Source organism: Pseudophryne corroboree, chromosome 6 (assembly GCF_028390025.1).
Source record: "Pseudophryne corroboree isolate aPseCor3 chromosome 6, aPseCor3.hap2, whole genome shotgun sequence".
NCBI classification, from domain to species: Eukaryota; Metazoa; Chordata; class Amphibia; order Anura; family Myobatrachidae; genus Pseudophryne; species Pseudophryne corroboree.
In genome coordinates, this window is record NC_086449.1 from 246763457 (window position 1) to 246775806 (window position 12350).

The 12350-nt window shown below is 49.7% G+C and overlaps 1 protein-coding gene across 1 annotated transcript in view; it reads right to left on the minus strand.

The window, feature by feature from the left end:
• CIB1 (calcium and integrin binding 1) overlaps positions 1-12350 on the minus strand; it is a 57885-nt gene that overhangs the window by 41692 nt on the left and 3843 nt on the right. The window contains exon 3 of the mRNA XM_063925834.1: positions 11434-11536. Within this exon, the coding sequence (XP_063781904.1) occupies positions 11434-11536 (103 nt within the window). The remainder of the gene's footprint in view (positions 1-11433; positions 11537-12350) is intronic.

A 12350-nucleotide genomic window follows, 5' to 3' on the forward strand; every position in this document is an offset into this window, starting at 1 on the left:
CCAGGACTCGCGTGCAGTGATGTACCGACACCTGTTTTGGTTTCAGGAGGTCTCTGACTAGAGATGACAGCTCCTTGGCTTTCTCCTCCGGGAGAAACACTTTTTTCTGGACTGTGTCCAGAATCGTTCCCAGGAACAGTAGACGTGTCGTCGGAACCAGCTGTGACTTTGGAATATTCAGAATCCAACCGTGCTGGTGTAGCACCTCCTGAGATAGTGCTACTCCTACCAACAACTGCTCCCTGGATCTCGCCTTTATTAGGAGATCGTCCAAGTACGGGATAATTAAAACTCCCTTTTTTTGAAGGAGTATCATCATTTCCGCCATTACCTTGGTAAACACCCTCGGTGCCGTGGACAGTCCAAACGGCAGCGTCTGGAATTGGTAATGGCAATTTTGTACCGCAAATCTGAGGTACTCCTGGTGAGGATGATAAATGGGGACATGCAGGTAAGCATCCTTGATGTCCAGGGATACCATGTAATCCCCCTCGTCCAGGCTTGCAATAACCGCCCTGAGCGATTCCATCTTGAACTTGAATTTTTTTATGTATGTGTTCAAGGATTTCAAATTTAAAATGGGTCTCACCGAACCGTCCGGTTTCGGTACCACAAACAGTGTGGAATAGTAACCCCGTCCTTGTTGAAGTAGGGGCACCTTGACTATCACCTGCTGGGAATACAGCTTGTGAATTGCCTCTAGCACAGCCTCCCTGCCTGAGGGAGTTGTTGGCAAGGCAGATTTGAGGAAACGGCGGGGGGGGGGGGGGGGGGGGGGGGGGGGAAGACGCCTCGAATTCCAGATTGTACCCCTGAGATACTACTTGCAAGATGCAGGGATCCACCTGTGAGCGAGCCCACTGATCGCTGAAATTTTTGAGCCGGCCCCCCACCGTACCTGGCTCCGCCTGTGGAGCCCCACCGTCATGCAGTGGACTTGGAAGAAGCGGGGGAGGACTTTTGCTCCTGGGAACCTGCAGTTTGTTGCAGCCTTTTGCCCCTACCTCTGCCTCTGGACAGAAAGGACCCGCCTTTTCCTCGCCTGTTTCTCTGGGTCCGAAAGGACTGTACCTGATAAAACGGCGCTTTTTTAGGCTGTGAGGGAACATGGGGTAAAAATGCTGACTTCCCAGCTGTCGCTGTGGAAACTAGGTCCGAGAGACCATCCCCGAATAACTCCTCACCCTTATAAGGCAAAACTTCCATGTGCCTTTTGGAATCTGCATCCCCTGTCCACTGCCGAGTCCATAAGCCTCTCCTAGCAGAAATGGACAATGCACTTATTTTAGATGCCAGCCGGCAGATCTCCCTCTGTGCATCTCTCATGTATAAGACTGAGTCTTTTATATGCTCTATGGTTAGGAGAATAGTGTCCCTGTCTAGGGTGTCAATATTATCTGACAGGGAATCTGACCATGCAGCGGCAGCACTGCACATCCATGCTGACGCAATAGCTGGTCTAAGTATAATGCCTGAGTGTGTATATACAGACTTCAGGATCGCCTCCTGCTTTCTATCCGCAGGCTCCTTTAGGGCGGCCGTATCCGGAGACGGAAGTGCCACCTTTTTAGACAAACGTGTGTGCGCTTTATCCACCCTAGGAGGTGTTTCCCAACGTGCCCTATCCTCTGGCGGGAAAGGGAACGCCATTAGTAATTTTTTTAGAGATTACCAATCTTTTATCGGGGAAAGCCCACGCTTCTTCACACACTTCATTTAATTCTTCAGATGGGGGAAAAACTACGGGTAGTTTTTTCTCCCCAAACATAATACCCTTTTTAGTGGTACCTGGGTTTATATCCGAAATGTGTAATACCTCTTTCATTGCCTCAATCATGCAACGAATGGCCCTAGTGGACATAAGATTAGACTCATCGTCGTCGACACTGGTATCAGTATCTGTGTCGACATCTGCGTCTGCCATCTGAGGTAGCGGCCGTTTTAGAGCCCCTGATGGCCTTTGAGACACCTGGGCAGGCACGAGCTGAGAAGCCGGCTGTCCCGCATTTGGCATGTCGTCAAATTTTTTGTGTAAGGAGTCGACACTTGCACGTAATTCCTTCCATAAAACCATCCACTCAGGTGTCTGCCCCGCAGGGGGTGACATCACTTCTATAGGCATCTGCTCCGCCTCCACATAATTTTCCTCATCAAACATGTCGACACAGCCGTACCGACACACCGCACACACACCGGGAATGCTCTAACAGAGGACAGGACCCCACAGAAGCCCTTTGGGGAGACCGAGAGAGAGTATGCCAGCACACACCAGAGCGCTATATAATGCAGGGACTAACTGAATTATGTCCCCTATAGCTGCTATAATATTTACTGCGCCTAAATTTAGTGCCCCCCCTCTCTTTTTTACCCTTTTCTGTAGTGTAGACTGCAGGGGAGAGCCAGGGAGCTTCCTTCCAGCGGAGCTGTGAGGGAGAAATGGCGCTAGTGCGCTGAGGGAGATAGCTCCGCCCCTTTTTCGCGGACTTTTCTCCCGCTTTTTTAAGGATTCTGGCAGGGGTAATTATCACATATATAGCCTCTGGGGCTATATATTGTGATTGTTTTGCCAGCCAAGGTGTTTTTATTGCTGCTCAGGGCGCGCCCCCCCCCCAGCGCCCTGCACCCTCAGTGACCGGAGTGTGAAGTGTGTATGAGGAGCAATGGCGCACAGCTGCAGTGCTGTGCGCTACCTTGGTGAAGACAGAAGTCTTCATGCCGCCGATTTTCCGGACTTCTTCTTGCTTCTGGCTCTGTAAGGGGGACGGCGGCGCGGCTCCGGGACCGAACACCAAGGCCAGTTCCATGCGGTCGATCCCTCTGGAGCTAATGGTGTCCAGTAGCCTAAGAAGCCCAAGCTAGCTGCAAGCAGGTAGGTTCGCTTCTTCTCCCCTTAGTCCCTCGTTGCAGTGAGCCTGTTGCCAGCAGGTCTCACTGTAAAATAAAAAACCTAAAATACACTTTCTTTCTAAGAGCTCAGGAGAGCCCCTAGTGTGCATCCAGCTCGGCCGGGCACAAAAATCTAACTGAGGCTTGGAGGAGGGTCATAGTGGGAGGAGCCAGTGCACACCAGGTAGTCTAAAAGCTTTCTTTTAGTTGTGCCCAGACTCCTGCGGAGCCGCTATTCCCCATGGTCCTTACGGAGTGCCCAGCATCCACTAGCACGTCAGAGAAAATAAGATTTTACTTACCGATAAATCTATTTCTCGTAGTCCGTAGTGGATGCTGGGGACTCCGTCAGGACCATGGGGATTAGCGGCTCCGCAGGAGACAGGGCACAAAAATAAAGCTTTAGGATCAGGTGGTGTGCACTGGCTCCTCCCCCTATGACCCTCCTCCAAGCCTCAGTTAGGATACTGTGCCCGGACGAGCGTACACAATAAGGAAGGATTTTGAATCCCGGGTAAGACTCATACCAGCCACACCAATCACACCGTACAACTTGTGATCTGAACCCAGTTAACAGTATGACAACGTAGGAGCCTCTGAACAGACGGCTCACAACAAGAACAACCCGATTTTTTTGTAACAATAACTATGTACAAGTATTGCAGACAATCCGCACTTGGGATGGGCGCCCAGCATCCACTACGGACTACGAGAAATAGATTTATCGGTAAGTAAAATCTTATTTTCTCTAACGTCCTAGTGGATGCTGGGGACTCCGTCAGGACCATGGGGATTATACCAAAGCTCCCAAACGGGCGGGAGAGTGCGGATGACTCTGCAGCACCGAATGAGAGAACTCCAGGTCCTCTTTAGCCAGGGTATCAAATTTGTAGAATTTTACAAACGTGTTCTCCCCCGACCACGTAGCTGCTCGGCAGAGTTGTAATGCCGAGACCCCTCGGGCAGCCGCCCAGGATGAGCCCACCTTCCTTGTGGAATGGGCCTTGACAGATTTAGGCTGTGGCAGGCCTGCCACAGAATGTGCAAGTTGAATTGTGCTACAAATCCAACGAGCAATTGTCTGCTTAGAAGCAGGAGCACCCAGCTTGTTGGGTGCATACAGTATAAACAGCGAGTCAGATTTTCTGACTCCAGCCGTCCTTGAAATATATATTTTCAATGCCCTGACAACGTCCAGCAACTTGGAATCCTCCAAATCGCTAGTAGCCGCAGGCACCACAATAGGCTGGTTCAGGTGAAACGCTGACACCACCTTAGGCAGAAAATGAGGACGCGTCCGCAGTTCTGCCCTGTCCGAATGGAAAATCAGATATGGGCTTTTATACGATAAAGCCGCCAATTCTGACACTCTCCTGGCTGAAGCCAGGGCAGTAGCATGGTTACTTTCCATGTAAGATATTTCAAATCCGCCGATTTGAGTGGCTCAAACCAATGGGATTTGAGAAAATCCAAAACTACATTAAGGTCCCACGGAGCCACTGGGGGCACAACCGGTGGCTGTATATGTAGTACTCCTTTTACAAAAGTCTGGACTTCAGGAACTGAAGCCAATTCTTTCTGGAAGAAAATCGACAGGGCCGAAATTTGAACCTTAATGGACCCCAACTTGAGGCCCATAGACAATCCTGTTTGCAGGAAATGTAGGAATCGACCCAATTGAAATTCCTCCGTGGGGGCCTTCCAGGCCTCACACCACGCAACATATTTTCTCCAAATGCGGTGATAATGTTGTGCAGTCACCTCCTTCCTGGCTTTTACCAGTGTAGGAATGACCTCTTCCGGAATGCCTTTTTCCCTTAGAATTCGGCGTTCAACCGCCATGCCGTCAAACGCAGCCGCGGTAAGTCTTGGAATAGACACGGTCCCTGCTGAAGCAGGTCCCGTCTTAGAGGTAGAGGCCACGGATCTTCCGTGAGCATCTCCTGAAGTTCCGGGTACCAAGTTCTTCTTGGCCAATCCGGAGCCACGAGTATCGTTCTTACTCCCCTTTGCCGTATAATTCTCAGTACTTTTGGTATGAGAGGCAGAGGAGGAAACACATACACTGACTGGAACACCCACGGCGTTACCAGAGCGTCCACAGCTATTGCCTGAGGGTCTCTTGACCTGGCGCAATACCTGTCCAGTTTTTTGTTGAGGCGAGACGCCATCATGTCCACCTTTGGTTTTTCCCAACGGTTCACAATCATGTGGAAGACTTCTGGATGAAGTCCCCACTCTCCCGGGTGTAGATCGTGTCTGCTGAGGAAGTCTGCTTCCCAGTTGTCCACTCCCGGAATGAACACTGCTGACAGTGCTATCACATGATCTTCCGCCCAGCGAAGAATCCTTGCAGCTTCTGCCATTGCTCTCCTGCTTCTTGTGCCGCCCTGTCTGTTTACGTGGGCGACTGCCGTGATGTTGTCCGACTGGATCAACACCGGCTGACCCTGAAGCAGGGGTTTTGCCAGGCTTAGAGCATTGTAAATCGCTCTTGGCTCCAGTATATTTATGTGAAGAGATATCTCCAGGTTTGACCATACTCCCTGGAAGTTTCTTCCCTGTGTGACCGCTCCCCAGCCTCTCAGACTGGCATCCGTGGTCACCAGGACCCAGTCCTGTATGCCGAATCTGCGGCCCTCTAACAGATGAGCACTCTGCAACCACCACAGAAGAGACACCCTTGTCCGTGGAGATAAGGTTATCCGCTGATGCATCTGCAGATGCGATCCGGACCAATTGTTCAGCAGATCCCACTGAAAAGTTTGTGCGTGGAATCTGACGAATGGAATCGCTTCGTAAGAAGCCACCATCTTTCCCAGGACTCTTGTGCATTGATGCACAGACACTTTTCCTGGTTTTAGGAGGTTCCTGACAAGTTCGGATAACTCCTTGGCTTTCTCCTCCGGAAGAAACACCTTTTTCTGAACCGTGTCCAGAATCATTCCCAGGAACAGCAGACGTGTTGTCGGGGTCAACTGAGATTTTGGAAAATTCAGAATCCACCCGTGTTGTTGCAGCACTACTTGGGTTAGTGCTACTCCGTCCTCCAGCTGTTCTCTGGACCTTGCCCTTATCAGGAGATCGTCCAAGTAAGGGATAATTAATACGCCTCTTCTTCGCAGAAGAATCATCATTTCGGCCATTACCTTGGTAAAGACCCGAGGTGCCGTGGACAATCCAAACGGCAGCGTCTGAAACTGATAATGACAGTTTTGCACCACGAACCTGAGGTACCCTTGATGTGAAGGGCAAATTGGGACATGCAGGTAAGCATCTTTTATGTCCAGGGACACCATAAAGTCCCCTTCTTCCAGATTCGCTATCACTGCTCTGAGCGACTCCATCTTGAACTTTTGTATGTACAGGTTCAAAGATTTCAGATTTAGAATAAGTCTTACCGAGCCGTCCGGCTTCGGTACCACAAATAGTGTGGAGTAATACCCCTTTCCCTGTTGTAGGAGGGGTACCTTGACTATCACCTGCTGAGAAAACAGCTTGTGAATGGCTTCCAATACCGTCGCCCTGTCTGAGGGAGACGTTGGCAAAGCAGACTTTAGGAACCGGCGAGGGGGAGACTTCTCGAATTCCAACCTGTAACCCTGAGATACTACCTGCAGGATCCAGGGGTCCACCTGTGAGCAAGCCCACTGCGCGCTGAAATTCTTGAGTCGACCCCACACCGCTCCCGAGTCCGCTTGTAAAGCCCCAGCGTCATGCTGAGGGCTTTGCAGAACCCGGGGCGGGCTTCTGTTCCTGGGAAGGAGCTGCTTGCTGCCCTCTCTTACCCTTTCCTCTGCCTCGGGGCAGATATGACTGTCCTTTTGCCCGCTTGTTCTTATAGGACCGAAAGGACTGCGGCTGAAAAGACGGTGTCTTTTTCTGTTGGGAGGGGGTCTGAGGTAAAAAGGTGGATTTTCCGGCAGTTGCCGTGGCCACCAGATCCGATAGACCGACGCCAAATAATTCCTCCCCTTTATACGGCAATACTTCCATATGCCGTTTGGAATCCGCATCACCTGACCACTGTCGCGTCCATAAACTTCTTCTGGCAGATATGGACATCGCACTTACGCTCGATGCCAGAGTGCAAATATCCCTCTGAGCATCTCGCATATAAAGAAAAGCATCCTTTAATTGCTCTAAAGTCAATAAAATACTGTCCCTATCCAGGGTATCAATATTTTCAGTCAGGGAATCCGACCAGACCACCCCAGCACTGCACATCCAGGCTGAGGCGATGGCTGGTCGCAGTATAACACCAGTATGTGTGTATATACTTTTTAGGATATTTTCCAGCCTCCTATCAGCTGGATCCTTGAGGGCGGCCGTATCAGGAGACGGTAACGCCACTTGTTTTGATAAGCGTGTGAGCGCCTTATCCACCCTAGGGGGTGTTTCCCAGCGCGCCCTAACCTCTGGCGGGAAAGGGTATAATGCCAATAACTTTTTTGAAATTAGCACTTTTCTATCTGGGTTAACCCACGCTTCATCACATACATCATTCAATTCCTCTGATTCAGGAAAAACTACAGGTAGTTTTTTCACACCCCACATAATACCCCTTTTTGTGGTACTTGCAGTATCAGAGATATGTAAAGTCTCCTTCATTGCCGTGATCATATAACGTGTGGCCCTACTGGAAAATACGTTTGTTTCTTCACCGTCGACACTAGATTCAGTGTCCGTGTCTGGGTCTGTGTCGACCGACTGAGGTAAAGGGCGTTTTACAGCCCCTGACGGTGTCTGAGACGCCTGGGCAGGTACTAACTGGTTTGCCGGCCGTCTCATGTCGTCAACTGATTTTTGTAATGTGCTGACATTATCACCTAATTCCATAAACAAAGCCATCCATTCCGGTGTCGACTCCCTGGGGGGTGACATCACCATTACCGGCAATTGCTCTGCCTCCACACCAACATCGTCCTCATACATGTCGACACACACGTACCGACACACAGCAGACACACAGGGAATGCTCTATTGAAGACAGGACCCCACTAGCCCTTTGGGGAGACAGAGGGAGAGTTTGCCAGCACACACCCAAGCGCTATAATATATATATGGGAACAACCCTATATAAGTGTTGTATCCTTATAGCAGCTTAAATATAGTAATATCGCCAAAAAAGTGCCCCCCCTCTCTGTTTTACCCTGTTTCTGTAGTGCAGTGCAGGGGAGAGTCCTGGGAGCCTTCCTCACAGCGGAGCTGAGCAGGAAAATGGCGCTGTGTGCGGAGGAGAATAAGCCCCGCCCCCTATTTTGGCGGGCTCTTCTCCCGGAGTTTGTGAGATCTGGCAGGGGTTAAATACATCCATATAGCCTCAAGGGCTATATGTGATGTATTTTTAGCCATAAAAAAGGTATTATACATTGCTGCCCAGGGCGCCCCCCCCAGCGCCCTGCACCCTCAGTGACCGCTGTGTGAAGTGTGCTGACAACAATGGCGCACAGCTGCAGTGCTGTGCGCTACCTCATGAAGACTGAAAAGTCTTCTGCCGCCTGTTTCTGGACCTCTTCAATCTTCGGCATCTGCAAGGGGGGTCGGCGGCGCGGCTCCGGGACCGGACTCCATGGCTGGGCCTGTGTTCGATCCCTCTGGAGCTGATGGTGTCCTGCACGCAGGTGAGTTCACTTCTCTCCCCTAAGTCCCTCGATGCAGTGAGCCTGTTGCCAGCAGGACTCACTGAAAATAAAAAACCTAAAAACTTTTTCTAAGCAGCTCTTTAGGAGAGCCACCTAGATTGCACCCTGCTCGGACGGGCACAAAAACCTAACTGAGGCTTGGAGGAGGGTCATAGGGGGGAGGAGCCAGTGCACACCACCTGATCCTAAAGCTTTATTTTTGTGCCCTGTCTCCTGCGGAGCCGCTAATCCCCATGGTCCTGACGGAGTCCCCAGCATCCACTAGGACGTTAGAGAAATGTGTAATACATCTTTCATTGCAATAATCATGTATCGGATGGCCTTGGTCATTTTAGACTGTAAATGTGCCTCATCATCGTCGACACTTGAGTCGGACTCCGTGTCGACATCTGTGTCAACCATCTGAGATAGAGGGCGTTTATGAGCCCCTGACGGTTTCTGAGTCGCCTGGGCAGGCGCGGGCTGAGACCCCGGCTGTCCCAAGGCTGCAGCGTCATCAAACCTTTTATGTAAGGAGCTTACATTGTCGTTTAAGACCTTCCACATATCCATCTAATCAGGTGTCGACCCCGACGGGGGCGACACCACACTTATCTGCCCTTGCTCCGCCTCCACGTAACCCTCATCAAACATGTCGACACAGCCGTACCGACACACCGCACACACACAGGGAATGCTCAGACTGAGGACAGGACCCCACAAAGTCCTTTGGGGAGACAGAGAGAGAGTATGCCAGCACACACCACAGCGCTATATAACACAGGGATTTTCACTTATAATAAGTGATTACCCAATAGCTGCCTTATATGTTTTATTTGCGCCTAAATTTATGTGCCCCCCCCTCTCTTTTTTACCCTTCTTGTACCTGGATACTGCAGGGGAGAGCCTGAGGAGCTGCTTCCAGCGGAGCGGTGAAGAGAAAATGGCGCTGGTGTGCTGAGGAAGAAGGCCCCGCCCCCTCAGTGGCGGGCTTCTGTCCCGCTTTCTGTGTAAAAAAATGGCGGGTTTTTTTACATATATACAGTGCCAGACTGTATATATGTATATTTATTGCCAAAAGGTACTTCAATTGCTGCCCAGGGCGCCCATCCCCCCCCAGCGCCCTGCACCCTACAGTGACCGGAGTGTGTAAGTGTGATGGGAGCAAAAGCGCACAGCTGCGGTGCTGTGCGCTACCTTAAATGAAGACAGGAGTCTTCTGCCGCCGATTTCGTCGTCTTCCAGCTTCTGTTCTTCTGGCTCTGCAGGGGGGCGGCGGCGCGGCTCCGGGAACGGACGATCGAGGACAGGTGTCTGTGTTCGAACCCTCTGGAGCTAATGGTGTCCAGTAGCCTAAGAAGCACAAGCTAGCTGCAAGCAGGTAGGTTTGCTTCTCTCCCCTTAGTCCCACGTAGCAGTGAGTCTGTTGCCAGCAGAAGCTCACTGAAAATAAAAAACCTAATACAGTGGTTCCCAAACTTTTTTGAATCATTGTGCCCTAGAGTATCAGAATTTTTTTCACGGCACCCCCAGGCCAATAATTTCTTATTGAGAGATTTAATAAGAAATATTAAATTAAGTAGATTGTGTTTATATGTCATCCTTAGGCTCAATTTTGTGGTGAGGGACAAGATGTGCTTTTGTTTGTCCCCATATTTTATAACTGACAGCCACCAGCACTAGTTTTGCCTTTTATATTGACCATAAATAATTTGAATTGGTCCTGGACCACCAACCCAGGGCACCCCTGCAAGTGTCCCGAGGCACCCCAGGGAGCCACGGCACACAGTTTGGGAACCACTGACCTAATACATACTTTCTTTACTAGTAAGCTCAGGAGACCCCACTAGGAGCACCCAGCTCTGGCCGGGCACAGATTCTAACTGAGGTCTGGAGGAGGGGCATAGAGGGAGGAGCCAGTGCACACCAGATAGTACCTAATCTTTTCTTTAGAGTGCCCAGTCTCCTGCGGAGCCCGTCTATTCCCCATGGTCCTTACGGAGTTCCCAGCATCCACTAGGACGTCAGAGAAAACTATTTCCCATAGTTAAAATTGGTGGGTGGGGCATTTTGGCTAGCTCATGAGGTTGCACTATCAGCCAGGTATATCTAGATACCATTCTCAATTGCTTTGCGCAGCTTAGTTACAATTTAAACTATGTTTTATAGACATTTGCAGCGCCATCATGCGCACAGTGGAGGAGAAGTGCCCCCTGTATTTCTGAATCGCCTGTCAAAACTCTGGCATTTATTGTGGTCCTGCCCATGGTCTATGCTTTCTGGTCCCAGATGATACAATGCACAGGCAGGACTGGAATCCATACTCCTCTGCGTGACCCTGGGTTGTGCATATTTTGTCTCCATCTCAAGACCTCCTCGTACTGGCTAGAGTATGTGTTGCGAGGAGGCGAACGGCTTTACAAGCTCCTGCCTTCCAGATTTGGCCTGGCCTGGCCAATTCCACTGTTGCTCATGAAAGATTCATGTACGTTAAGCGGAAATGTCCGTTAAAATTTGACAATGTCTGATCCTTCTGGCAGGCCTCTTTTGCCCTGAAGCGAGAGCACTCTTCTGACTAGGCTGTATTTGTGTCCGGCAGAGGCTAATGCTTTCGTGGCCATCCCAGTTTTTTTATGCGATTGCTATATTGTTCTCCCATGTGCTATTTATTTGTTTGCAAGCATTGTATTTTTTTCTCTCTAATGTGTGTATTGCATTTCTTTGACATGAATGTTCTCTTGCCTGTTTTATTATTGGACATGCCTGATGGGTTATTATTTCTACCTATTCTCCCTTCTAAGTGCTTTATGCTGAACAGTTCATTCACCCTCTGAGCCTCCACGTTGGTACAAGCAGCAAGTCGTCAGAAATCACACAGTCTGTTCTGATTAGGGTTTCCTTTCTAAAACAAAAGCACAATTACCTTTAATTCCTGCAAAGTCAGAAACTTTTCCTTTGGGACCCTGATAGATTCAACGTTGCCTCTGAGTTCTTTCTGTAGAAGATCACCAAATCTTTTATGAGCACTGTAGAATGAAGAGGATAGAATTACCAGAAAACAAAGATTGATTCTCAGCGGTATACTGTACATCCATGTTTTCGATAAGCAGTATGTGGACTCCGGAATGTCAGCAAAGTTATTACAATAGCAACATGCCGGTACCATTAGGCTGACAAGTGCTACTTAAAGCATTTACGCTCTCTGACAGTACGACTATGGACATGATGCTGAATGATCACGGTACAGCTGTACTGCCGGCGCACATTAAATGCTGTAAGTAGCACTTGTTGACCGAACGGTACCGGCATTCCTGGGTCTGCATACTGCCTGTCGATACTGTGATTGTCAACAAGCAGACTACAGATGTGTCCTCACTTACTGGGTGTCCGTACACTATGTGGCGCAAGACGTCCACTGCGACTGAGAAACTCTGCAAGGAGTAGCGTACCAGATTTTTCTTTACATTTTGCCTCTTAAGCTGGGTACATACTGCACAACAGCACTATACAATGGCCAATCTTGCGATCTGCGATGGATCGCAACAACAATCGTACATGAATTGGTTTTCAAAAAGCAGATGAAGCACAACAGAACTTGGCTGTCATTAAAGCTGCAGCAATTCGAATCTAAGCCCTTTTTACACAAATTCAGACACAAATTTGACACGCCAAACTCATTAGTGCAAACTGGCAATGTAGTTCTGCCGCTTCTATGTGTTTTTATTACGCGAATAAGACATAGTTTAGCTAAAAAGATGCTCAGACGAATCGCACAGCGCCTGCCGCACAGTGGGGGGCTACTTGGCATGGGTATGGGTCGACAGGGACAATAGGTCGACA